This window comes from Canis lupus, chromosome 24, assembly GCF_011100685.1.
Source record: "Canis lupus familiaris isolate Mischka breed German Shepherd chromosome 24, alternate assembly UU_Cfam_GSD_1.0, whole genome shotgun sequence".
NCBI lineage: Eukaryota > Metazoa > Chordata > Mammalia > Carnivora > Canidae > Canis > Canis lupus.
Window position 1 is genome coordinate 25,775,294 of NC_049245.1, and position 27,695 is coordinate 25,802,988.

Below are 27,695 nucleotides of genomic sequence, written 5' to 3' on the forward strand. Positions count from 1 at the left end.
CTCATTTACTCCATCTCAGCTACAGGCCCATGTTCCTTCTTGCATGGGTAAGCATATAATTCATCATCTAAATCATGACACTTTTGAGAATGAAGCAGGGCACTAGCCATCAGGGACCACCACAGGGCAACAGGCAGAAGGTGGGCAAACCAGAGTGAATGTCATTTCTTGGCACCTGAACCTGAACGTTTATGAGAGTCTGCTCTGTGCAGGGTCCTGCTTCCAGTGCAGAGGGACACCTGGGACTGTCTGATTCCTTAGGGTTGGAGTTCCCATCAGAAGGAAACTCAGAGGAGCCTTTACCCCCACCCCCATCTGTAAGGTCAGGGAAGACTTCTTGGAGGAAGGGATGTCTTTTCTGAGCTTCAAGGCTATTAAGCAGAGAAAGGCACTAGGGACAGAGCCTTTTCAGGAAGGTTCTGGGGAACAGAAACACCAGATCAGCCCATCTGATCTGAAGAAGAAAGTAAGAAAGAAGCAAGAAAGGAGTAAGGGAGACCTTGAAGGAACTTAAGAGAACTGGGTGAAGTGATTCTCTTTGGGTTTTTAAAAGGATGACTGTGGTTCTACCTCTGTAGTCCCTTTGTTCTGAGGGTCTAGGCCCGTTTTCCTTCTGTCTTTTCCTTATCTAGCACACAAAGATGAGTGCTGGGGGGCAGGGCCCGGGGGGTTGGTCTGTGACCTCTGGAGCCTCAGCTGAGCCTAGGCAGGTTTTGATGGGGCATGGTCTCTCAGAGAGGCCTGGTAAGCAGCCCTATCACTAGAGAACCCCTCAACCCCAAATCTGTGCCCCTCACACCAGAAGAACTGCTGCACCCCCATCCCGCACCCTCTGTTCAGAGTTCACCGTCAGGATGGGCAGCACAGGAATTCAGTTTCAAACAGAGGAGGAAGCCCCCTCTGGGGATGAGTAGGGCAAACCAGAGTTTGTGGGGGCAGTGTCAGCCACATGTCCCAAGCAGCCCAATCCAGGGTATCTGCTAGAGCCATGGCCTGCTATCTTGTTGACCAAACAACCAGTTGATTGAATGTTACGCTTTTCAAACAGTTGCTATGGACACAGACTTAGGCTGGAAGCAATTTGGACCTTGAATTCATCAGGATAACGGAGCTGTCATAGATGAAAAGGATCCTGGAACCTCCGCCTTATGGGCAAAGCCATGGAATGTGGCCTCAGGAGTCAGATTGATTCCCACCAGCACCCCCACCCCCCACCAGCTGAGAGGCCTAGAACAATTGCCTCTAGCCCTTTGTTCTCATGGGTGTATCAACTATTTCTGTATAACAAATTATATCAAAACTTGGTGGCAGCTTAAAACCATAAACATGTATTATCTCACATAGTTTCTGAGAGTCAGGAACCCAGGAGCAGCCTTAGTTGGTGGTTCTGGCCCTGGGTCTCCCTGATGTTCCAGTCAAGTTGCCAAAAGGGGCTGCTGCCATCCAGAGTGGTCACTGGGACTTCGGATCCGATTGCAAGGTGGCTCATTACCTGGCTCTAAAGTTAGTGCTGGCTCATGTTGCGGCAGGAGAGTAGTGGGGGGGAAGGGGGTTGCATATATAGGAACATGAATACCGGGAGATGGGGACCACTGGGGTGCATTTGGAGCCTGAGTGGCACAGGGAACTCCTCATCCCCACCAGGAAGAGCTGCAATGAGGATTAAGTGAGTTCACATATGGGAAGCACCTAGTATACAGTATGCACTCCATAAATGATCACTGTGACTAGCTGAAGCTAAAAACACGCCATGCTGTAGTTGCCTCACTGTCTTCATCATTTCTAGGCATCCCCCAAGACCTTCTGCAGGTCTTTGACTTAGCAAAAGCTGCAGGAGCCTCTCCTGCATCCTGCCGCCATGCTGGGTGCTGGGGACACAGCAGTGTGACAGAGGCAGACCTCATACCTGCCGTTCCAAGTTCTGTCAGACCTAAACCGGGGCAGTGCAGCAGAGGGCTAGCAGGTGAAGCGCTGCTCCTGACGGTGGCCAGGGCCAGCCTCTCTGCAGAGGTAGCCTGTGCGCAGAGACTGGATAAAGCAAAGAAGTAGTCGTGTGGTCCAAAGGGGAGACATAGCATTTCAGTCAGACCCACGGGAAGAGCGAGAGCCCCAAGATGGGAGTTAATGACCTGTGTTCAAGGAACAGAATGGAGGCCCAAGGGGGTGGGGGCAGGAAATGAGATCAGAAAAGCAAGAAGAAACAAGATGAGTAAGGAGATTGATTTTGGGTCTAAGGGCCATGGGAGTCTTGTTGTCTGGGCTAGAGACTATGGGGGCCTGGCCCCAGGCAGGGCTATGAGGATGATGAGAAGTGGTGGGATTCTGGGGTATCTTGAAGGTGGAGTTGTTTTGAAGGCTTTGCTGTTTGATGGGATCTGGAGATGAGAGAAAGAGGAGTCGAGGATGATCCTGAGCTTTCTGACCTGAGCGAGCAGGAGGGTGGCGTTGTCAGGAGCAGAATTAGGGTAGACTGTGGGAGGAACAGTTTGGGGTGGGTGGGAGATCAGGCATTCGATTTTGGACCTGTCAGACATCCAGGGCGAGATGTCAGGGAGGCAGAGATGGGTGTCTGGCGTTTGAGAGAGATTGGGCGGAGGATGTAAATTTAGGATTCTTAGATATAGGTGGGGTTTAAAGCTTCGAGTCTGGATGAGATCAGCAGGAGAGAGAGGGTAAAGAGAAGCAAAGAGGACACAATTTCTCTAGCACTTAGAGGTCAGAGGAGGAGAAGCCAGCAAGAGAGAGCCCAGGTGTGGCAAGGAATGTAGGAGGGGAATGGGAGGAGTACCCAGAGATGAAGTCACAATGTAGCACAGCCTGCCTCCACCTCCACCTCCACCTCCACCCCTGCCCCAAGCAGCGCCAAGGCCCTGGAGGCTCCATAGAGCCCATTCTTCCCCTTCCACACTCCTGCCCTGCAGAGGCCTACGGCAGTAGTGGTGTCATCTGTGGACTGCTGTGCACATCCCCACAATGTCCTGCCATTCAACTCACATCATTTCCTGCCGTTCATCCCTTGGCTCACCCTCCCATGCCCTGCTCTACTTCTCTGTCTCTATCTTAACAGGGTTCAGCACTGATGAAGACTATCCTCTCCCTTCATTTAGACTCTCTATCTCTGTCAACATAACCTTAGACAAAACCAAATACAGAAGATATAAGCAAGAAATAGTAAGGGATCTGGAGTGGTTAAAAGGAGCAGCTGTCAAGAGGGGAAGTAATATCAGAAAAGGGGCTTAGAGTTACATCAGCAAGGGTCTTGACTGCCTCACCAAGGAGCTTGAACTGAGGAGGGAAGAGGATCCACAGAAGGTTCTAGATTAGGGGAAAGATGCAATCAGGTGACTTTTGCATCAGGAAGAGCCATGCTGGGTCTCATTCCTGGCCTTGTCCCTAATTAGCTCACAGGCCAAGTCTGGCTCCAGAATGAGCGGGGGCAGGGCAAGGGAGGCCCCACTCTGTGCAGATGAGAGTAGTGACAGCAGACACAGTTGCACCACAGAGCAGGGAGGGTTCCCAGGGAGGCAGCAGCTCCGCTACTTCCTCCATGTTTCCGTGAGGGCAATGAGGCTTATATTAATGAGAGATAATTATGGGCACCCGGATAGGCCTAAGTATAGCTCAGAGACAAAGGCAGTGTGAGGCAGCCAGCTGCTTCCCCTGCAAGGCCCAGACCTGCCTATTTTAAGACCTCCCCAAGGTGAGGCTCCTGCCACTGCTAGGCGTTGGGTGGCTGATGGACTCAGTGTCCCAGGAACTCTGACCAAGAGTGTGCAGAGGGAACTCCGTGTGACCAGTTGCCCAGAAAACCCTCACTCAACCCCCGCCCCCTACCTAGAGGTGGAAACTGAGGCAGGCCCAGAGTGACCAGTTGGAGGTTTTGCCAAGAACACAACCAGGATTAGAATCCAGGTGCAGTTGCATGTACTTCCCACGATGCTATGCAGCATCCCTACCCCCCCAGAAGCGTTGGCCTGTCCCCAGGAAGCACAGTGAGTGGGGGAGGGGGACGTCACTGATGTTTATTGAGCCCTAAGCACCAGATGTGTTTTCCATGTGATATCACAGTTAATCCCTATCATAATTTTGAAAAGTAAGGATCCTCATCCCCATGTTGTAGAAGAGGAAATAGAAGACTAAAAGGAGTGGTTAAATTGCTGAATGTCCCTCAGTAAGGAGGGAAAGAAGTAGAATCCAGTTATGTCCTGTCTTAGGGTCAGGTTCCCCAGGAAACAGACGCTGAGGTATGCATGGGGAGTCTCCTGGGAATACCTGTGACTGGTGAGGGCACAGGATCTGGCGGAGGGAGGACTTGAATGGAGATGCAGTTACAACAAAGGCCTTTGCTGATCCCATGGGCAACTCTGGGGCTCAGATGGCCATTTAGGGTTGTTCTGAATTGGGCAAGGGGCTAAGCTTTGGGCTCTGGTGTCTGTACATCAACCAGTTACTGGCTGCTGGCTGCTCCCAGAAGGAGTGTAACCGTGGGTGAGGCATCTCCCTTTGGCTGAGAGCAAGCCCTAGTGGGTACCCAGTATGAACCATAAGCAGCCAGTGTTTGGCAGCTGAAGACATGAGTGCCTCAATCCTAAAGGGAGACCTGAGCAGCCACCAGAGCATCAACTACATGTGCATCTCCAGATCTTTTCTCATTCCTCTGGCTCCCAGATGAGAAGAACCAGCCGTTACCCACAAGGAGGTTATGGGAACATGGACTCATGCCCTTTGTGGAGCTGACACACCAGGGGATGCTGCAGGGAGGCCATTGGTCCTAATGAGGAAGGAAAGAGCAAGTGGCCAGTCCAGGAAAAGCTGAAAAACACTGTCTATTTAAAACCTAGAGCACCTGGGTGGCTCAGTCAGTTGAGTGTCTGCCTTTGGCTAGGTCATGATCCCAGGGTCCTGGGATCAAGCCCCGCACCAGGCTCCCTGCTTGTGGGAAGCCTGCTCCTCCCTCTCCTCCCTGCTTGTGCTCTCACTCTCTCTCTCTCAAATAAATAAATTCAATCTTTTAAAAAAAAAGCCTATAAGGATAGAATGGGAGAAAAATATTGCAAATCATATTTTAAGGGTTTAATATCCAGAATATATAAAGAACTCCTACAACTCAACCACAAAAAATGACAAATCATCCAATTTTAAAATGAGTGAAAGTCTTAAATAGACATTTCTCCAAAGAAGATACGCAAATTGCCAATAAGCACATGAAAAGATGCTCAACATCATTAGTCATCAGGGAAATGCAAATCAAGACCACAATAAGATACCAGCTCATACCTACTAACATGGGTATAATTTTAAAAAACCAAAAAAGCAAAACAACAAGTGTTGGTGAAGAGGTAGAGAAATTGGACCCTATATATTGCTGGTGGGAATGTAAGATGGTGGGACCACTGTAGGAAACAGTTTGGCAGCTCCTCAAAAAGTTAAACAGAATTACCATATGACCCAGCAATTATATTCTTAGGTATATACCCAAAAGAATTGAAAGCAGGGACTTAAACAGATACTTGGTGTGCCAATGTTTCTTGATTGCAACATTATTCACAATAGCCAAAAGATGGCAACAACCCAAATGTCCATCAACAAATGAATGGACAAAAAAACTGTGGTCTCTACATACGATGGAATATTATCCAGCCATGAGGAGGAATGAAGTTCTGGTACATGCCACACAATCTGGATGAACATTGAAAACATTAGGCTAAATGAAATAAGCCAGATACAGAGGGCAAATGTTGTATGATCCATTTATCTGAAATATCTAAAATAGGAAAATTCATAGAGACAGAGTGTGGATCAGACATTACCAGGGGCTGGAGGAGAGGAGAGAATAAGAAGTCATTACGTTTAATGGTTATAGAGTTTCTGTTTGGGGTGAAGAGTTTAGGATGTAGATAATGGTGGTAGTTGCACAATGTTGCGAATGTAATTAATACCAATGAACTGTACCCTTAAAAGTGGCTGAAATGGCAAATTTTTATGTTATGTACATTTTACCACAATTAAAATAAAACACATAGGAAATAGGTAAATCCATAGACAGAAAGCAGATTGGTGGTTGCGAGGGGCCGGGAGGAGGAGGGAACAGGGAGTGATTGCTCATTGGGTACTGGGTTTTCTTTGAAGGTAAGAAACTATTTTGGAATTATTTTTTTAAAAGATTTATTTATTTATGATAGACATAGAGAGAGAGGCAGAGACACAGGAGGAGGGAGAAGCAGGTCCATGCCGGGAGCCTGACGTGGGACTCGATCCTGGGACTCCAGGATCACGCCCTGGGCCAAAGGCAGGTGCCAAACCGCTGAGCCACCCAGGGATCCCCCTATTTTGGAATTAGATGGAAGTAGTGGTTACACAGCATCGTGAATGTATGGAATGTTGCTGAATTACACACCTTAAAATGGCTACTGCTATGTTATGTGCTTTTCACCTCAATTTTCTTAAAACGAGGAGGAAAAAAAACCTGCAGAGAAATAAAATCTATGAGATGTAGCCAAATAGGTACTCAGGGGGAAACGTATAGCCTTTCCAGTGACACATTTATTAGAATATAAAAAATGAGAAAAATAAATGAATTAACTTCCAAACCAAAAAGTGTGAATAAGATGTTAGAAGAGAGTACCTTAGGGGATCCCTGGGTGGCGCAGCGGTTTAGCGCCTGCCTTTGGCCCAGGGCGTGATCCTGGAGACCCGGGATCGAATCCCACATCGGGCTCCCGGTGCATGGAGCCTGCTTCTCCCTCTGCCTGTGTCTCTGCCTCTCTCTCTCTCTCTCTGTGTGACTATCATAAATAAATAAATTAAAAAAAAAAATAGAAGAGAGTACCTTAGACCCCAGCTTTCAGGAGGGGGAGCCGGAGGATGCTTCTTCCTGGAGTGGCGTTTGAAGTTCTAGAACTGTACTATCCAATATGGTAGCCACTTGCCACATGTGATGTTTAAATTTAATTAAAATTTAAAAGGCAGCTCCTCAGTTGCACTAGCTGCATTTCAAATGCTCTACAGCCCGTGTGGCTAGTGGCTACCATATTGGTCAGGACAGACCCAGGGGACAATGAACAATAAACTAGCAAGCAAGGAACATGTGAGTTTCCAAGACTGTTGAGAACTATGAAGAAAATCCAGGAAGGCAATGAGTTTGGTTGGCAAGGGGAGTGAAGGATGGGGATGAAATTGGCAAACACTAGACATGCTGGGCCTTCTGGAGCTCTGCTCTGCCGAGGTACCTCTTCATGCTGTCCCACTCTCCTCACCCTCTGCTCCTCACCTGGCAATCCTGGACCCTTCCTTTGCAGACCTTCTGTTTTGGGTGGGCTGGTGAGCTGGGGCCTGGGTAGAATCAAGAGACCCAGGTAATGGGCCTGGAGTGGCCTTGCTGTGAGGCCTTATCCTGTCCTTTTCCCAGGCTGACATTCTTTAGCTCTAGCAAGCCATGTGGCTGAAGCTGACGGTTAGAAGTCCACAGAGACTAGCTCTCTCCAGTGGCCTTGAATGCCAGGCTCAGGAGTCAAGCATTCATCCCAAGAGCCAAGGGGAGCCGCTGAAGAGGAAGAACACTAGCGCTTTGGCATTTAGCAGTGTCACTCTCCAGCTGCAGTTTGGAACCCACAGAGGTCTTAGAGTGGACACAGAGAGACCAGGGTGAAGGTGATACAGCTGTCCAGGTGAGCGGTGGGAGTGACAGAGGCAGAGGATAGAGAGAGGAAATGGCACCAGGAGACCTAACTGAGGCAGAATCACTATGACCCAGTGATGGTCATAGCTGGGGTTTCCCAGAAGCGTGCCCAAGACAAAGATTCAAGTGCAAGTACTTCATTTGGGAACAGGCAGCACAGTGGAGGAGAGGAGAGGTAAGTCAGGGAAGGGGAGGTAGCCAATGAAGGGAGTGTTATCAAGCAAGGATGGCTGGAACTCCTTCCCACTGGGCAGCTCCAGGAGGCAGTGTAGAGCCCATCGGTCCCCCCTGAAGGGTGGAGTAGCTGAGGTATTTATACACCAACTCCCCAACAGTCACTCGCTGAGAGCTGTAGCTGGTTTGTGGGCAGAGGAGGGGTTGTGAAGTCTCTGGTAATCCTGCCAGCCACATGTGAGCAAAGCAGGTTCCAGCTGCTAGAGAAAGCTCCCCCTTCTCCTACAGGGATGCAGATGCTGAGAGTTTGAAGTCAGTCTGTTGGGCACCATGGTGATGAGGCCACAGGAGTATGGGTGGGCACCCACAGCCACCACTGTAGTGACCAACTGGACATGAGGCCAGTATCAGTCAGGCACTTGTTGAATGACACAGAAACCCAGCTCAAACTGAAGCAAAAAGTCTCAACTTGAGGTCTCATATCTGACACCTCAGGCAAGATCTCCACAAAGGACTCCAGGCTGACCCTCTGCCAAGCACAGCAGCCCTAACAGAAAGTGAGGCACCACTTTCCCAACAGTCTACCCCTAATCCCAGAGCCAACTCTCATTGGCTAGGAAGGGTTTCTATCTCTGAGCCAATCAGTACTCAAGGATGTAGGGCTCTGATTGGCCAGACTGGGTCATGTGTCCACTCCTGGGGTTCTGGGATAGGGCTGGCACCACCTAGACCATAGGAGTAAGAGTGGGGTGGAATCATTTTCCAGACATGATGAGGATTGTTATTAGCGGAAGGACACACAGAAGAGGGAAAAATTCAAGGAGATGCCCAGGTGTCTGGCTGGAGCCCCACTGGGTGACACTGAAGCATTTTACTGATATGGGAACACTGTGTGTCTGCTCAGAGCCCTGGAAGGCACTGGCATTTAAAGGGAGGAGAAAGATGGGTGTGAGAGTCCCAGAAGTCAGAAAAAGGGACTCTTAACAATGAGGGCCCCGTCACAGGAAGGAAAGAAGTTGAGAGGTACTTGTGGTCATCAAAGTGTTTAGCTGGTCTCTGGAGGACTCCCTGACGGTAGCAGCCATCCTGTAATCCTGGTGGCACCTCTAGGACAGAGACCCAACTCCCCCTACCACCCGGGGCATCATCGGTCAAGACCACCACCAGGTCTTGGGCCAGGCTTTGTCCCCCAGAGAATGAGCATGTGCCAGCACTTCACAATTCACCAAGCACTTGCCCACACTTTCCTTCACTTCTTCCTCTTGGCACCATTTGACAAACACAGTCTGAGGCTTAGGGAGGCAGCCAATGTCCCAGGCTCACATGTTGGAGCAACTCTGGATTCCTGGGGTCAGGAGTACCTATGATGTGAAATTGAAGCCAGCTTCTCCCTGGGAAGGCTGAAGAAGGTGCCTCCAGGGCACCTGGGCTGAGAGAGCTAGGTGTGGCGTGCACTTCTGGGGCAGCCACCGCCAATTGTCTTCTAAGCCTGGTGACCAGTCCTCTCCACCTCCAGCATTTCTGGGGCATCAGGCCCCTGCCAAGCCAGTGAGCCAGCAGGGCTGCATTTGCAAATATCTGGCCTTACTTGAGTGGGCATCAAGGACGTATTGCTGCACACACAGTTCTCCAGCTAGAGAGCCAAGGAGGCTGGCCCCTGAGCCCAGGGATCACTGTGGCCCTCAGGGGATGTAAGGGAGCCAAGAAAGGATATGGGGGTGGTTTTGCCTGAAATTGTCTTCAAGAAGAGGTTTGCCCAGAGGAAGCTGCTGCTGGCTGGAGTGGAGGCATGTCCTTGATTTTCTGGAACACTGATGGGGTGCCTGGCATCAAAGTTACCTGTTTTGCCTTGGCTAGAATGACCCTTCCCAGCCTTGGTTTCCCCGTCTGTAAAATGAAGATCATGGTCCCCTACCTCATGAAGCTGTTATGAGGATATGGTATAATGTAAATAGATTTCAGTGGATTTCCTCTCCAGCCTGGGGATGAATGCTCTCACAAGCCACCTGGTGGAAGCAGAGATGCCACTCAACCACAAGGACTGTCATGACAGTGCTCTGGCCTCCAGGATGGGGTCCATCAGGCTCTTAGAGGCAAGGAGGGTCTCTGGCAGGAAGGGTGAGACCTGAGCGCCTGCAGAAGTCTTGGGGCTTAGGAAGGCTTAGAGCATAGTAAGTCATGAAATGGCTAGGTCCAAGGAAATAATCCTCAGATCCTTAAGGGTCGTGGGTGCCACCAGCTCCTGGCGACAGTTGCAAGGCAGCTATGCAGAGGAGTAGGAAGAACTGAGGATCCCTCACTGCCCCAGCCACTGGACCCACTGTGTGATCTTGGGGAAGTCATTGCCTTCTAAGGGCCTCAGTTTCCCCCACCTGTAGGATGAGGGTTTCACCTAGGCCAGTGTTTTCCTCGAAGTATTTGGTGGGCTCTGGAATTTGCCTTAAGAGCTGCTCTGAGGAATAAGGGAGTCTTAGATACCAGAACCCATTTGGTGTATTCGTTTCCTATGACTGCTGTAACAAATTTTCAGAATTTAGTGGCTTACGATAACACAGATTTATTTTATAGTTCTAGAGGTCATAAGTCTAAAATGGGTCTCAGGGGATACCTGGGTGGCTCAGTTGGTTAAGTGTCGGCCTTCGGATCAGGTCATGATCCCAGAGACCCAGGACTGGGCTCCCTGCTCAGCAGGTAGTCTGCTTCTCCCTCTCCCTCTGCTCCTCTCCCTGCTCGTGCTCTCTCGCTCACTCTCTCAAATAAATAAAATAATTAATTGACTGATTGATTGATTAAATGGGTCTCAGAACTGCATGCCTGCTGGAGGCTCTAGAGGAGAATCTGACTCCTTGCCTCTTCTAGCTTCTAACGGCTGCCCATATTCCTTGGCTAATGATCCCACATCCCTCTGACCTCTGCTTCTATCATATCTTCATGCCCTCCTCTTAAAAAGACTCATATGATTAGGTCATACCCTTCCAGATAATCCAGGATAATCTCCCCATCTTGATCCTTAATCATATCTGCAAAGACCCTTTTAACATGTAAAGAAACATAATCAGACGTTTGGGGGATTGGGACATGGGCAACTTTGGGAGCCATCGATCTGCCCACCACACTTAGCTTCAGCCAGAGCCTGTCCACTCTGACCTGGCCCACCTCTCCAAGATCTCTACCCCCACTGCGCTGGTCCTCCCTTGCTCTGTTCCAGCCACACTGATTGTTTTCAGATCCTCAGCATGCCAGGCACACAGTCCATAGCAAGGCGTGGGACTCCTCTGAATAGAGCTGGTGATTGGGCCAGGGCTTAGATACCTCGCTAACCTCCCCTCTGCTCCATGGTACAGATGAGAAGACTGAGGCATGGAAAGGAAAGGTAGTTGCCAAAGTTTGAGATTGGTATTTCCAGCATGGTTCTGGATAGAAGATCCAAACAATCCAGCTGCCCTATTTTACAGATGAGGAAACTGAATCGCGGTGGTTCCACCTCAGTGCCACCCCCACCCAAGGCCTTGTCCTGTTCACCCAGTCCTGAGGATGTGCTCTTGTTACTGACTCACTCAGAACTCTGGTTCCAGACTGACCACCATTGATTTGTTCCAGTCAGAAATGATGTGCTAATGGGCTTATTGGCTTCTCTGATGTTTACAGCCCCCAGCGCCCATCCCAGAAGTCACACTCCATAAACATCTATTGAGGGACAGAGCATGTTTTTATAGAGGGTCTATATTTGATGTAGGATTCCTCTGCTAAAGTCAGAGTTGGATAGTACTGTCCTCAGACCCAGGTGAGATGGGCCCTATCCTGGGCCCTACTCTTAAGAAGGCTTTTCTTTCTTTCTTTCTTTCTTTCTTTCTTTCTTTCTTTCTTTCTTTCTTTCTTTCTTTCTTTCTTTCTTCTTTCTTTCTTTCTTTCTTTCTCTTTCTTTCTTTCTTTCTTTCTTTCTTTTTCTTCTTTTTCTTTCTTTCTTTCTCTTTTCTTTTCTTTTCTTTTCTTTTCTTTTCTTTCAGATTTTGTTTATTCATAGAGACAGAGAGAGAGGGGCAGAGACACAGGCAGAGGGAGAAGCAGGCTCCATACAGGAAGCCAGATGTGGGACTCGATCCTAGGTCCCCAGGATCACGCCCTGGGCTGCAGGCGGCGCTAAACTGCTACACCACCAGGGCTGCCCTGCTGGCCCTCTTTCAACCATGTTGAATCATACATAAGCAAAAGTGTTCAGGGGACAAGAGGACATGCTCACCCAGAGCCATACTCTGGATACTGAGCACCCAGGAATTCCATACCCAAATGGCCCCAGGCCTGGTTCCAGGACTAGTACAGGATCTTCTCATGGGTGACCTACACTGCCAGTGGGACCATCCCTAGGCCTGATGGTATATGGAGTGAACTTGGGTGGGTGTGTGGTTCCTTGTAGCAAGGGACAAAGTCAGACACAGGAGGAAAACAGAGGGTGAGCCGCTCCCCCTCCACTACATTCAGTCATGGAATTTGGAGGAGACCAAGAAGTCTGAGTTTGAACTTGGCTTTCCAGGTTATTATGAAGATATATTCATTAAGGTAGGAGCTGTTTAACAGTTTGCCAGCCTCAGCTATGGTGCTGGTCTGTGGGCCTCCATTTGTATTCTTGTCCTCCACCCTACAGTGTTAAGGGTAAGCCAGAAGTCTTCAGAAATCCTCCCAACCCAGAGATCTGTGGGGGTCTGGGTGACATTCTCAGCACCTTGTCCCTTCCGAATTCAGCTGATCCCTCTCTGTTTTCTCTCCCCAGGATAGCTGCTGCCCGGGAGAGGCAACCTGGGCACCCCACTAAGGCAACGGCCCCTGCCCTGAGGGCTGGGATCATGAAAGGCCTCGGTGACAGCCGCCCTCGCCACCTCTCTGACAGCCTGGACCCACCACATGAGCCCCTGTTCGCAGGGCCCGACCGCAACCCCTACCTGCTATCGCCCACAGAGGCCTTTGCCCGCGAGGCTCGCTTCCCTGGCCAGAACGCTCTGCCTGGGGATGGTCTCTTCCCACTCAACAACCAACTGCCGCCTCCGAGCAGCACCTTTCCTCGCATCCACTATAACTCCCACTTTGAGGTGCCAGAGGAGAGCCCCTTCCCCAGCCATGCCCAGGCCACCAAGATCAACCGGCTGCCTGCCAACCTCCTGGACCAATTTGAGAAGCAACTGCCCATCCACCGCGACGGCTTTAGCACGCTCCAGTTCCCTCGTGGTGAGGCCAAGGCCCGTGGTGAGAGTCCTGGCCGCATCCGCCACCTGGTCCACTCTGTCCAACGGCTCTTCTTCACCAAGGCACCCTCACTGGAGGGCACAGCAGGCAAGGTCAGTGGCAATGGCAGCAAGAAAGGTGGCCTGGAGGACGGCAAGGGCCGGAGGGCCAAGAGCAAGGAACGGGCCAAGGCTGGGGAACCCAAACGGCGTAGCCGCTCCAACATCTCAGGCTGGTGGAGCTCTGATGACAACTTGGACGGCGAGGGTGGCGCCTTCCGCAGCAGTGGCCCAGCCTCCGGCCTGATGACACTAGGCCGACAGGCGGAACGCAGCCAGCCACGCTACTTCATGCACGCCTACAACACCATCAGCGGGCACATGCTCAAAGCAGCCAAAAGCAACGCCGCTGAGCTGACCGCCCCACCCCCCCCACCTGCACCCCCAGCCGCCTGCCCCAGCCTTGGGGTGGGCACCGACACCAACTATGTCAAGCGGGGCTCCTGGTCTACTCTGACCCTCAGCCACGCCCATGAAGTGTGCCAGAAGACCTCAGCCACCTTGGATAAGAGCCTGCTAAAATCCAAATCTTGCCACCAGGGTCTAGCCTACCATTACCTGCAGGTGGGTCCCTGTTAGGATTAAGGGTGGGGTGAGGAATGTGGGGAAGGCACCAGTTCTGAAAACCCAGCTGTACCACAGACTTGCGTGAAAAGTCACTTCACTCTGGGCCTCCATGAGTAAACACCTGTGAAATGGTGTCTAGTGGTACCTGCTAATAGGGGATTCTTTCCACTGGTCGTGCTTTCAGCAGACATTGATTAGGGTTCTTTCGAGCCCAGCCCAGAGTAGGAACTAAAACATACACCTGCCCTCTAGAGGACAAATCTGGAAGCTGTGCCATCCACCCTCCTCAGAAGACCAATTGCATGGCATTCTAATTGCCAGCCTCGTGCCTGCCACCCCCACCAGACCAGAGGCTCCTTGAAGACAGGGACCACTGGTGATGCAGCTGCATGTCCCGAAGGCCTAGGACAGGGTCTGGCAGAGAGGAAGGGCTCAGGAAATGTGAGAAGAGAAAGGGGTAGAGGAACAGATGGACATTTAAGTGAACAGAGTGAGAAATAAATAAGACAGAGCCCCAATTATCAGGATGCTGGGAGAGAAAGTTGCATGAACAAATAGTCATATCAGTGAGAACGGAGTGTGATGGAGGTCAGCAAGAGGGCTGCAGGAGGCCCTAACCCAGCTTAGAGGACTAGCTCTCTTCTTTCAAGTGTTAATGTTTATTGAGGCACTTAATATGCACCAAAGCTAGGTTCCTGGAAAGTGGCTCAGAAGACATCTCTGTTGCTACACATCCCCCTGGGGCTCTTCAAGAGCAAAGCCAGTGGCTATGAACTGGGTGCACTCCCTGGGGGCAGAACCCAAGCTGTGGGTGGAAGTTACAGGAAGCAGATTTCAGTACCCACCAAGGTGGAAGGGGCTGCTTCTGTAGGTAGTGAGCGCTTCATCCTAGGGGGTGTGCCAGCACAGGCCTGGCCAGCCTTTGGAAGCACATTAGATACATTTTGAACCAGATGCACATCAAAGTCTGACAAAGCCCCGAGTTATAAAAATTCCAAAGACAGTGAGACTATGGGGGGAAAAGCTATTTTTTTCAATAGGAGAAAAATGGAAATCTAGGCAGTATTTTATATATTTAAGGCTTTTGTGGCTCTCGATCCACTTCCTTAGTTTAGAAACATCAGAGAGGGTGGTGTGTGACCTGGCTCTCTCTCAAAATGGTGTGGTTTGGTCTGATCATGTGAAAATGCTTCAGGAACACCATGAAAGGGTGGCTCTGCAGGCCCTGGGGCTTATGTTGCCTGATTGGGTCATGGGAGGTGGGTCAGGGGCGATGCTGGGGATGCAACAGGTTTTAAGCAGGAATATCAAAGGCCATGTTCCCCAAGGGACAGGTGGAGATAAGGAGATGGAGAGCAAATGGTCTGGGAGGTAGAACGTGCAGGCCCTAGTGACTGGCTGAGCAGTTGGCTCGGGGGGTGGGAGGGGGGTTGGAGTCCTGGGGTGGAGGAGGGGAGTCCCAGATAGGAACCATCCCTCAGCTGAGAATTGGCCACTGGCAGTATGTGCACTTGGAAGGGTGTGGATCTGTGTAGGTGTGGTGATGTTGGGAGTGTGCATTTTGCCTGTGGTAAAGAATGGCAATGCTGTGTATGCCGAGAAATGTGTGTCACCTGGGCATCTGTGGTGAAGTGTGTAGAACCTTGCGAGGGTGTGCACTCTGTGTCGAGGCAAAGACAGTGTGGTGGAGATGTGCTGCAGTGTGTCCGCAGTACAGTGGCTGCTGCTGTGTTTGTGAGGAGGGGTGTGGTTTGTGAGGATGCTCTGTGTTCACACGGTATATTTGTTGAGGGGCATGCATGAGATGAAGTGGCTGCTGTGGGGTATGTCCTTGGTGAGATGGTATGTATGGAAAGGTACGTTTGCTCTCTGAAATGTGTGTATGTGGCAAGGTGTGTTCACTCTGTGCTTGGACCGAGGTACCTTATAAGTGCTAAGATGTGTAATCTTTCGTCATGAGGTGAATGTCCACTCTGTATACATGTCTGATGAGAAAGCAGCCCTTTTTCCAGGTCACCAACTGGCTGCCAGACACCCACCAGCCTCGCTGCACGCTGTGCCTTGGCTTACCCACTAGTAAGGGACATAGGAATGGATTGACTCCAAGGACCCTACCCCTCTACTGATGTGCAGGTGTCCCCTGACCAGCCCTCTCTGCCCCCACCCCTATCCTAGGACAGGATCTTGGTGCCAGGCCTGAGGACCTGTCTGGCCTGATGTTCTCATCTGTGTAGTGGGATCATAAGCCATCATCTAACATAGCAGGGTGAAGTGACGGGAACACGGTGGGTGCTCAGAAAAGGAGCTGCAGTGGACACCGTTGTGATCTTACAGCCTGGGCTGTTTTGCTGGGGCACACTCAGCTTGGGATCTATCGAGAAATCTGAGGAGAGGCAAGGATTTGCTTAAGGCCACACAGTGAAGCTGTAGCAGAGCCGTCTCTGGAACTCAAGTATCCTTCCTGCTGCTGGGTGACTTCAATGGCAGTACCCAGCAGGGAAGGCCGAAACCTCCGAGGTGGGGAGCGGGGGAGCTTCAGGGCCCGCGGCACATCCCCTAGCTGGGCTGCTGGCTCCGCGCTGACAGTGAGCGCCGCCCGCCACCCCTGCCCACCCTCGCTGAGGTCTGTCCGCCCATCCGCAGGTGCCCGGCGGCGGCGAGTGGAGCACCGCGCTGCTGTCCCCGCGCGAGGCGGACGCCGCGGCTGAGGGCCCCATCCCGTGCAGGCGCATGCGCAGCGGCAGCTACATCAAGGCCATGGGCGACGAGGACAGCGATGAGTCCGGCGGCAGCCCCAAGCCCTCCCCCAAGACGGCAGCACGGCGCCAGAGCTACCTGAGGGCCACGCAGCAGTCGCTGGGAGAGCAGAGTAATCCCCGCAGGTGAGCACGCGCGCCCACTTCCCAGAGCCCCGCCCGCAGGCTAGCCCTGCCCCCTGGAGCTCCGCCCCTGGAGCTCCGCCCCCGAGGGCGCCGCTCCGAAGTCCCGCCTCCTGGGAGCCCCGCCCGCAGGCTAACCTGCGTCCCCCGGAGCTCCGCCCCCGGGAGGGCCGGTCGGGTGGCAGAGTCCAGTCCCGGGAGGGCTCCGAGGTTCCTGAGTCCCGCCTCCTGGGAGCCCCGCCCGCAGACTAACCTACCCCGCCCCCCCGCCGGCGCTCCGCTCCCAAGTCCGAGTCAGGTCCCGGGAGGGCTCCGAAGTCCTGGCCTGCTGGGAGCCCCGCCCACAGGCTAACCTGCCCGGTTGGACACCTCCCCGTCCCCCTGCGCGTGAGCTCTCCCCTGGGAAAGCCTCCTCCGCTCTCAGCCTCCGCTCACTAGCAAGGCTAGTCCCTAGACGAGCTCCTCACAGGTGTGTCCCACCCCTGGGAACCGCACTTTCCTTCCCTATGGCCCCCTAGGGAAGCCCCGCCCCACAGATGAATCCTGCCCTACAGCCTCAGATCCAGGTGAACCCGGGATCCCAAAGATCCAGGCCCCCTAGGTAAACTCGACTTTAGTTAGCTTCCTTCCCGAGATCCACGTCCTTAGGTTGACCCCTTCATTTGACGAGTTGACTCCGGAGAGCCCCGCCATTTGGTGAACCACTCCATAAGCCCCCCACAGTTAAGTCCTGATCACTGGTGAGCCTCATCCTTTGGTAAAGGATAAGGAGAGTCTCTCTAGAGTGACTGGCCCCGCCCACAGGAGCCACATCACCAGATGAGTTCCACTTCCACACGGGAAACGGGCCAGGGAACCCTCATCTTCAGGTTAGGAGAACCCTGCCCCTAGTGAACCCACCATTTGTACTAGCAAGGTACTTCCCAGAAGGCCAGACCCCGCTCTAGGATGCCCCTGTAATTGATCGCTGTGGTGAGCTCCAAGACCAGGGAGGAGGATGTCCAGAAGTCAAAGGGAGATAGACCTGGGCCATCACCCTGCCTGAAATTCCACCATTCAGCGCTATCCTGTTGCTTTAAGAGTTGGAAGAGTTAATGAAAATATGAACAAATGAGATGCATGCACCCAGAAAGCAACAATTAAAATGTTAGAGAAAGTCCATTAAGGTTCAGCTTTTGGCTTAGGTCATCAGATCATGATCCTGGGGTCCCGGGATCAAGCCCTGCATGGGGCTCCCTGCTCAGCGAAGAATCTGCTTCTCCCTCTGCCCATCTGTCCCTGCCCTTCCTGCTTGTCCTCTCTGCTCTCTCTCAAATAAATAAAAATATTTAAAAAGCAAAATGTTAGAGAAAGGTGAGGCTTTCACATGCAGAAGTCACCATGGGGATCAGAACAGAAAAGAATGAGGGGGGATAAAGTTATAGAAAGCCCATCATCAAGTACAAAACAGGTAAAACTTAGTAGGAGGAGTTCAAAGTCCTTTGAGGAAAAAGCAAGTAAGAAACAAAAAGAAGAGTTAAGGGAAACAAATTTAGTCCTAGTTCTTCAACTACTGGGGCCAAGAGCCGAGGCTTCTGGGAGGAGGGGGTCTGGGAGGACTGCTACAGAGGGAGGAGAGCAGGGAAAGTGATAGAGCACCGAGGCACGGAGGGGCAGGGAGGAGCAGTGTACTCAGAGAAGGCCAGAGCCTCCTTGCCACAGGAATTTGCTTAAGGGATGCACAATAGGACAGGAGGCAGGGAATGGCCCCAAGGTGGGAATGTAGGACACCACTGGTGAGTCCCAGGTCTGACCCAATCTGAGCCTCAGTTTCCCCATCTTTAAGTGAAGGGGCTAAGCTGAATGATTTCTGAGACCCCTTCTAGTCCTAGGATCCAACATTTCCATGAATGACCAGTGGGCACTGAGGTGGGAGCAGAGCACAGGACCTAGGCCCAGACCTTGAATGAGAAGGAATAAATAATAATAGTAGTAATAGTAATGGGCGCCATCTGTTAGCACTTGCTGCACTCTGGGCTCTGTGCCTGCTGTAGTGCACTTTAGCATGCGTTACTGAATCCTCCTCATCACAGCACCAAGCAGGCAGGCACAATATCACCCCCACTTTATAGGTGAGGAAACAGACATAGGCACAGGTCATGACTTGCCCAGGGTCACTCAGTGAGGAAGCTCCAGTCCCATCCCAGCCCATCTACATCAAGGCCTGAGCTGTTGGGTGCTTGGATCTTAACCCCAGAGCAGGGGTGAGGGAGAAACCCAGGGTCAGGTAGATGTGAGGCAAATTGAAGAGCAGGGACCGTGAGATGAAGTGGTGAGTCTTTGGGGGCCTCTTGGAAGCCACCGGGATATCGTGTTGAAACTGATGCTCTTTGGGGAGCTCAAGCCAGAGATCAAGGCTGTGAGCCTTGACCTACCGCCTCTGTCCCCCTCCTGGAATTTCTCCAGACCTGTAGGGGAAGGGGCTGTAGAATTGTGCTGGCTTGGTTTGAAACCGTCAAAAGTGAGCTTTTGCTGCCACCTCGTGGCTATAGTAGACAAAACAAGTAAGGATCACCAGCACCCCCCAGATTCAAGCCTCTGAGCTCTCCCCCTGCTCAAGGCCCCCGACCTGCCCGCCCCCGCCACCCTTTACATCACCCCCCCCCCCCCCGCAACACTACACAGGTTGGCAGTGACTTCCATTTTCCCCTCTGCCACTGGATGACCTTGGCCAGTCTTTCCCCCTCTGGGCCTCAGTTACCCAGGCTGAACAGTGGGTGGGCTGAGCCCTGTCTGCTCCCCACCCTCACCAGGAGTCTGGACCGCCTGGATTCAGTGGACATGCTGCTACCCTCCAAGTGTCCGAGCTGGGAGGAGGACTACAACCCCGTCAGCGACAGCCTCAACGACTCCAGCTGCATCAGCCAGGTGAGGGTGGCGGGTAGCCAGAAGGTCAGTGGGCTTGGAAGCCCTAGCTCCCACTCAGGAATACAGACATCCAGCCCCTGCCCCTGCCCAGCGGTCCCCAGATGTCTGCACTGTGCTTCTGTTTGGTCTTTGTTTCCATGGCTGCCTGTATGTATATATCTTGCCCCACCGACTGTCCTGTGGTGGCTGGAGAGCAGTCATAGGGCGTGACATGGCATGGCCTGAGCTGAGGGCCCAAAGGAGGGGCCACACCACTGCTTTGGGACCCAGGAGCCTGAAGATGGCATGAGGAGTTCCTGAGGAACTCAGGAGACCTGAGCTTGAGTCCCAGTCTTGTCACTGAGAGTATGAACTCGGGACAAGTCACCCCTCCCTGAGCCTCAGTTTCCTGATTTACGAAGAAGGGTGATAATTCCTATTTCAGAGGGTTGTGAGGGATTGATGAGATAGGAATGTAGTGTTCTCAGCAAAGGGCAGCTAACTTTACGGTTATTATTGTTATCTTGCTGTGTGACCTTGGGTAAGTTGCTTCTCCACTCTGCACCTCCACGTCCAACAGGCTCAGTGGAAAGTTGGACTTTCAGGGCCCAGGCACCAGATAGCAAATAAACAAGCTGTGCTGCACTTTTCATTCTCTTCACCCCCAGCTCCTTGAACCCTCACAGCCACACTCGGGGGTGGGTGTACTGATTATTTATATCCCTATTTCACAGATGAGGAAATTGAGGCTCAGATAGGTGAGATCACACCGCAAGGAGGAGGCAGAGCTGGGCAGAGATCCAGGGCTGTCGGACCTACACCTGGACCCCAGCCCCTGCCATATGCATAGTACTGTAGGGTTTGCAGAGGGAGGACCAGCCAAGTTTTGAGGGCTCCCCCCATGGTGTGGATGGGGAGATGAGGCCCAAAGAGGGCAACAGCTGCTAGGAGTAGCAGAGTGGGGCAGTGGAGGTGCCAGGTGCACACTCAGCCTCCTCTCTGGGCAAGTCCCACTGAGTGCAGCCCCATGACCTGGGCTAACGCACCACTTAGACCTGGAAGGCTTTGGGATCTGAGCCCCTTGCCACTCCACTGTTCCTGGCCCGGCCAGGGCATTCCCCCCGCCCCCCCCCCCCCCCCGCCCGCTCACTGAGCCCCCAGACTCCTGCCCTCAGCACTGACATTCCCAGACCAAAGAGACTGACCTCTGATGTGGGAGGACTAGAGCACCCCCACCATGGGACTCTATCCCTGCCACCCTCATGCAGGCCGCATCAAGTCTCCTGGCCTCCAGGCCTGCCACCTGCACTCTGTTCCTGACGGCCAGAGGGAGCTTGTGAAGGATGTAAGGCAGATCACACTACATCCCTGCTCCAAACCCTCTGGGGCTCCCGCCTGCCCCCAGTGAAAGCCAGACTCCTTACTCAGCTGTGTGTGGCTCTGCCTCCCTCTCACACAGGATCTCAGACTTGCTCTGTCACCTGTCCAGCTCCAACCACACTGGCCTCCTTTCTGCTCCTCACACACCTCACACACCTGTCCCCAGCTCTGCATTTGCTGTTTCCTCTCCCAGGAGCACCCCTCTTTCAAATCTTTGCTCAGCTGCTGCTTCTCTGCCTCCCTCTGTCTTGGCTCAAATGTCACCTCAGGGGAACCTGCCCTATCACTCCTCTAAAGGAGCCCCCAGGACACCGTTCCCTTACCCAGCACCAGCACTATCTGAAATTATATCTGTTTATTTACTTGCTGCCTGTCTTATTCTTAAGACTGGGAGCTCCCTGCAGGAGGGGACCTTGCTGTGCAGTTCCCCATGGCTTCCTTGTCCTCGGCACAGGACACAGGTGTTCACTGAATGGATGGCTTTCCTCCCTGTGTCCGCCATCGTACCTTGTTTTCTTGTCTCTGTCTTCCTGTTTCTGTCTCCTTCTGTTTTTCTCTCCTCTCATTCACATTCTTCTGACTCCCTCTAGCAGGTCCCACATCTATGTTTCTCTCTGAGTCTTTTTCTCTCACACAACCCATCTTCACCTTTGCCTGGCCTGGCATCTGGAACACTTTTGTCCTTTGGCCACACCAAAGGGCACGTGGAGTCAGCCACCCTGAGGACCCCAGCAGGTCTCTGCCATTATCCTCTGCCCAGTCCAGCTGTCTCCTAGTCCAGGGTCCTCTGAGCCCTCAGACCCTCACCCCTAGAAGCTTGAGTAACCCAAGCCACATATGTGGCCCTAGAGTCAGAGATGTCCTAGCTCTGACTGTGTCTCTGAGGCTTTGACTTCTGCCAGAAGGAGCTCGCCTCCCACCAGGCACTGGACTATATTGGCCCTGACCAGGGAAGAGAAGGCTCTGGGCTCTGTGCTTAATCTGGAGATCTGGGGTGGGGGTGGGGTGCTGCCTGCCTGGGTGAGAGGCAGCAGACAGGGCATCTTCCAGGGGCCAGACCAGAAGAAAGATGTGTAAAGAACAAATTGCAAATCCTCAGAAGGAGTAAGCCTTCCTGGATTACTGGAGGAAGCTAAATAAGACCTCCTAGCACCTGGGCCTCAGCCAGTCTGGGGAGGAGGTTAAACCAGCCAGCCGCTAGTTCTCTTGCAACTGAGTCTGAATACCCTACCCCAGCCCCCAGCCTTGGTCTCCCCATAACTGTCCCCCCTCTCTTTCCTGCAGATTTTTGGACAGGCCTCCCTGATCCCCCAATTGTTTGGCCATGAGCAGCAGGTCAGTATGTTTGCCATTCTCTTGTACCCCAATTCCAGAGTCCAGGGCTAGGTCTGAGGCCTGGCATCTGAATGGTCCTAGCCCCTGGCCCAGGCGGGTGCAAGCATAGCCGGCAGCAGGAAAGCTACCTTTGGTGAGCATGGAGTCGAGTCTCATGCTCTGCCCTCACCTTCCACTCACTGACCCTTCTTTCACTTCACTTTTCTGTGTCTCAGTTTCTTCCTCTCAAAAACGGGGGGGAAAATGGGCTAGGCCCTATGGATGGGGCAAGCAATAATCCCAGGATAAGGGAAAGCATACCCTGAGAGTCTTCTAGCTAGTTTTATTTAGACTGTTTATTTGGGCTGGTGGTTTGGGCCTTGGGTCTCAGACCCCAGATCCCCTAACTTGTCTCCTTTTATGGGCTCCACAGAGACCTTTAAGGTATTGGGGTGTTGGCATGAATTCAGGGATGTTTCAATTTTACAAAACTTGGTGGGGATGGAGCTAGTCCTGGCATACTGCCTGGCTACCCTAAGGGTGCCTGCCCCCTCCCTATGCACACCCTCCTGCCCCTGGAAGTGGCCCTCCTTCTCCCCAGGTTCCAGCTCCAAGACCAGAAGGAGAGGCTGAAAGATGCTCCAAGCTCATCCCCTCATTGTGGCCAGGAGTGGACAAGGAACCTGTCCAAGGGGCAAAACTGGGACCGGCCCCTCAACTCCTGATTCTAATTGTGGATGCTTCACGTACCTCCCACGTTCATGTCATAGTTCTTCTCAAGCACATTATTCCAGAGGGTCTTTGGGGAGCCCACTGTGGGCCAGGTGACCTCTTCCTCCCCTAACTTCCACAGACCTGTGGTAAGGATGTGTGTCATGTGTTAACATATGAAATTCCAGGGTGTTCTCTATACATATGTCCTCAGTGATACACACACCAACAGCCCTGACCAGCTGGCCTAACCTCCAGAGCTTGGGAGCATCTTAACCAATCCTTACTAATCCTTGCACTCACCCCATAGAGCTTCCTATAATAATAGGGACAGGTCACCAGTTACTCTCCTGACAGTATCCTAAGCATGTGATATAAATTATCTTATTTAATCTTGACAACAAGCCTATGAAATGTGCTCTGTAATTACCCCTATTTTATAGATGGGGAAACTGAGCACAGAGCAGTTAAGTGACTTGCCTGCACTCATATTGCAAAGAAATGATAGACTCGGGGTTGAAACTTTACCAGTCTAGTTCCAGAACTGTGCCATGCCCGCAATCCCAAAGCAAGACCTCATTGCCCTTGGCAATCACAGGGGCCTCTTGGTGTATTTCAGGTTACAGCTGTGGAGAATAAACACCTGTCTTTTTAAAACCCACTCCAAATGAACTTTGGGTGTGCCACATGGCCTACATTTTAATTTATCAGTGTTATCCGACAGGGCATTCTGTGAAGATGGAATGTTCTAGAATACACGCTGTCCCTTAAGGTAGCATGAGCAAGTGAAATGCAGCTAGTGTGGCTAAGGAACTGAAACTTTCATTTAATTCCAATTAATTTAAACACTAAATAGCCACACATGGTTAGTTGCTACCATATTGGACATCGCAAATTTAGACCTTTCCAAACATATGCTCCACATTGGGTGATGATCCATCTAGTCATTTTACCTGATGCAGTGGCAGACAGTGGGTGTTTAATTTAGTTAGAAAACACTGACCCAGAGGATAGTGATAGTCGGAGGCCACACAGCCAGCCCCGGGGCAGAGCACTCCATGTAGTGCTCAGTCAGCTTCTGCCTCTTCCCTTCTTGCCCAGGCCTCCTCCCAGGACCTCCACTCAGTGTCCATCCTTTGCCCGCTGACCCCTCAGCGTATACTCTGTGGTCTCCAGTAACCATCATGGCCTAAGACCTGGGTCAGACAGACCCTTACAGAACGCTGGGAGAGTATATTTATGGTGGGTCCCTGAATGGTCACACTCTCAACTGCAGATTTGTAGGATCTTGGATGGCCATCTCTAGAGAGACACTTAGAAACCATCTAGATGGGTCTGAACTAGGTGTGAGATGGCAAATAGCATACATGTCACCATTCTCCATACTGCCCATGGCAGACATTACTAATCAATCCTCCCTGCCACTACCCTCATTCCAATTTTGTCTAATCTCACCAGACGACTACATATCAGCTTCATCTCTGGCCTCTGCCTCCATTCTAGATTCCCTTCCCAACATTCATTCTGTATGCCAGGGCCAGATTAATCTTCCCTAAATTCATACTTGGATTATTGATTCAGCCACTTCCTCACTGGGTATGCCTGGCAAGCATCTTCTCCTCACTGGCCCTCAGTTTCTTTGCTTGTGAAAATAAAGGAATTGGACCATAAGATGGTGAATATCTAGCACACTTACTGCCTCCTCCCATTCCAACATTCAAGGTAGACATTACTAGTTGATTATAGCCTTCTTTGTGGCTGACTTCAGATGTGGCCTCAAGATCTATCAGTTGATCAGTATGGACACACAAGATCCATTAAGTATCCTTAATAGTTTCTCCTGTATTGTAGATATTGGGAAAATTGAGGTTCAGAGAAGTCTCAGGGGTTGCATATATTTCTTAAGGGCTCCATCTGCTCATCCCATACCATGAGTGAGATGGGAGGAAAGGGTGAGCTGACTGGAGGTCCTTCAGACTCTCCAGCCCTGCCACTGTACCAACCACCGAGCACCTTGTCCCTCCAGAATGGGCACTGCTGGCCTCTGACGCCCACCTTTGCCTGGCTAGGTACGGGAGGCAGATCTGAGCGACCAGTATGAGGCAGCCTGCGAGTCTGCCTGCAGCGAAGCGGAATCTGCAGCTGCGGAGGCACTGGACTTGCCGCTGCCCAGCTACTTCCGCTCCCGCAGCCACAGCTACCTGCGGGCCATCCAGGCGGGCTGCTCGCAAGAGGAGGACAGTGTCTCCCTGCAGTCCCTCTCCCCCCCGCCCAGCACTGGCAGCCTCAGCAACAGTCGCACGCTTCCAAGTGAGTACTGAGATGGGGGGGGGGGGGGTGTTTTTGTTTTTCACAAGGGGGCCCCAGGGACCATTCCTGGTGGATCAGATGCGGGGAATGCTGGGGAAGAATTCATGGTGGGCTAGCCAGGTTTGGAAGGATAGTTAGGAGCAAAAGCAGGAGGCCTTGAAACTGAACTTCCCACTGACTGGCAGATTAGAGCTCAAATGGGGGTCACAGAGGCAGATGTCATCACTGGCAGAAGGTTGAAGGGGTCAGAGAGGCCTGTGGCTTTGAGATAGTTGGTTGCCCCTGACTCTCCTGACCCTGGTTCAGAGCAGCCATCTCCTGGTGAACAGGGTTTACTGAAGCCCTCCCTCCCTGTTTAGATTAGTTCAAGTAAGTCAGCCTATGGTGAGGGTTAGAACCTGCCTGCCGAGAAGAGATGGTATCTGCGCTGAGACTTCTCAGCAGGGTGGGTTTGCAGGTTTCTCTCATATCCACAGAGACAACCTGTCCTTCATGCTACTTGTTCTAAGTCCTCTGGTGACAGTCTGTGCAAGATCAGAGCAAAAGGGAACGCTGCGTCACAGAGCAAGCCATGAAAACCAAGGCCAGGGAACATCCTAGATAATTTCTGGTTTAATAGAGAGAGCTTCGATCTTCGATCTCAAGGGCCAGCTAGTTTTCCTCCTGGAGTCTCAGTTTCCTCACCTGTAAACTGAGGCCTAAGACAGACCCCAGAGAGTTCTTGGGGAGACAAAATAAGTTACTGTGTGTAGGGGATGTTCAGGCAGGGCCTTACATGCGGTGGGATCTGTTATTCTTGGTTCTCAGATTTGACTCTGACTTTCCTGGCAATCAAAAGCAGTTGGGATTGGATTGTTGTAGGAATATAGACACGTTTCCAGTGCTCAATTGGTGTTCAATGTAAATAAATGAACTTGAATCCTATGTATATTCTATACACAGGAAATTAATTTATTGAAGGAACTTGTCTTTGCAGGGGGCAGAGCAAGAAATGACTTTCACTATTGCCTTTCAAACCCTGGGTAATATCTGGGCAGATCCCTGAGCTTTTTCCAGTCACTTTTAGACCTTAAGGAATAGCCTCATTTTCAGGTATTAAGAGTCCAGTCTGGCCTCACTGCAAAGCTTCAGCCTTATCAACCTCAAATCTCATGCTTCTGCAGGTAGGGACTGACTCGGACTATGAAGCCCACAGTAGGGAGCTGGGCGTGGTGGTCATTGTTGTCTCTGTTCCTTGTTCACTAGTGGCTGTTTCTGGTCCCTTCGGGGGGCAGGGGAAGGTAGCCAGGACAGGTGTTATCTGGTGTCAGGACTCTCTGTATGACAGATGCCATATAGTGGATCTTTCTGCTAAGTGGTGCTTTTGAAGTTTCTTCTGTTCTGCGGGACCCTTGGAGTGCCTCCTTCCCTGGCTGGGGCAGTCCCCCCGACCCCAGCCCACTGCTTCTTATTTCCCCCCACAGCATCTCCATCTGGTCCCCCTCCTGACCCTAACCCTAATCCTAACCCTAACCCTCAACTTCTCTTTGCTAGGGGACCTGGCCCTGCCATGCAGGCATCTTGGGCAAAATCCTCTGATGACAACTCCAGCCCCACTATCTTCCTTGACTCCCACTCTATCTGTGTGAAAAGGAGGCCTTGCCATGTGGAATTCTGAAAGTATGGGCTTGTCTGCTATGGCCTTTCTTCTAGCCCTGCAGTCATGGGTAACCCTGCCAGTCTTTCTGCTTTAGAGGTCTCCTAGCAGATGCTGAGGCCTGGTTCTAGGGCCTCCAAATCCAGGGGATCCCTGCTAGGCTCTCCCAGCTACCTACAGTTCTCTAGGAGCCTCAGGTAAAGGGTCAGATTCCCGGTATCATCAGGCCCATGGTCAGTTCTCTAAGCTTGAGGTGGGTCTGGGGGGACATACAGCATGCCCACAATTTTCTTCATTCTGTAATCTTCCCCAAACCCAATTCCTCATGAATAGACTAAGGATGGGACATGGGCTACATATCCCAGAACTGCTTGGGCTCCTTATTGATCAGCTGTTGCCACAATAGTGCTACATGACAGACAACCATAAAATTAGCGTAATACAACAATTAACACTTATTTCTTGCTCCCAAATTTGTGGGTCAGCTAGAACAGTTCTGTCCCATACCTCTCTCATCCTCCTAGAACCAAGGGTCCTTCTGGGATCAGTGACCCAACCAGGGCATGTTCTCATGATGATGGCAGAAGCACAAGAGAGCCAACCTAGTTATACAAGCACATTTCAAGTCTCCTACTTCCATACTCTCTGCTAAAATTCTGTTGGCTGGAGGAAATCATATGACTGGGCTCAAAGACAGGATGGAGAGGTATCCTCCTAACTTGTGTAAGAAACTGTATTTTTATGGCAATGGTGTGGGTACAAGGAGGGATAAAAAATTATAGGGTCAGTAACTGAATCTACTGTGGTCCACTCTATTGACCGCATTTATTCATGTTCCTCTCATATAGAAAATACACTTCTCCAGGGTACCTGCGTGGCTCAAT

At 51.7% G+C, this 27,695-nt stretch overlaps 1 protein-coding gene across 3 annotated transcripts in view; it reads left to right on the plus strand.

Moving 5' to 3' along the window:
- The window catches only part of DLGAP4 (DLG associated protein 4), a 139,718-nt gene that overhangs the window by 41,175 nt on the left and 70,848 nt on the right, over positions 1-27,695 (plus strand). For all 3 annotated transcript variants that reach the window (XM_038572194.1, XR_005377807.1, XM_038572193.1), the window contains 5 exons: positions 12,621-13,692; positions 16,339-16,577; positions 19,367-19,481; positions 22,125-22,175; positions 24,935-25,175. In XM_038572194.1, coding sequence (XP_038428122.1) covers positions 12,694-13,692; positions 16,339-16,577; positions 19,367-19,481; positions 22,125-22,175; positions 24,935-25,175 — 1,645 coding nt within the window. In that variant the 5' untranslated portion in view covers positions 12,621-12,693. Of the gene's footprint in view, positions 1-12,620; positions 13,693-16,338; positions 16,578-19,366; positions 19,482-22,124; positions 22,176-24,934; positions 25,176-27,695 lie in introns of those variants that run through there.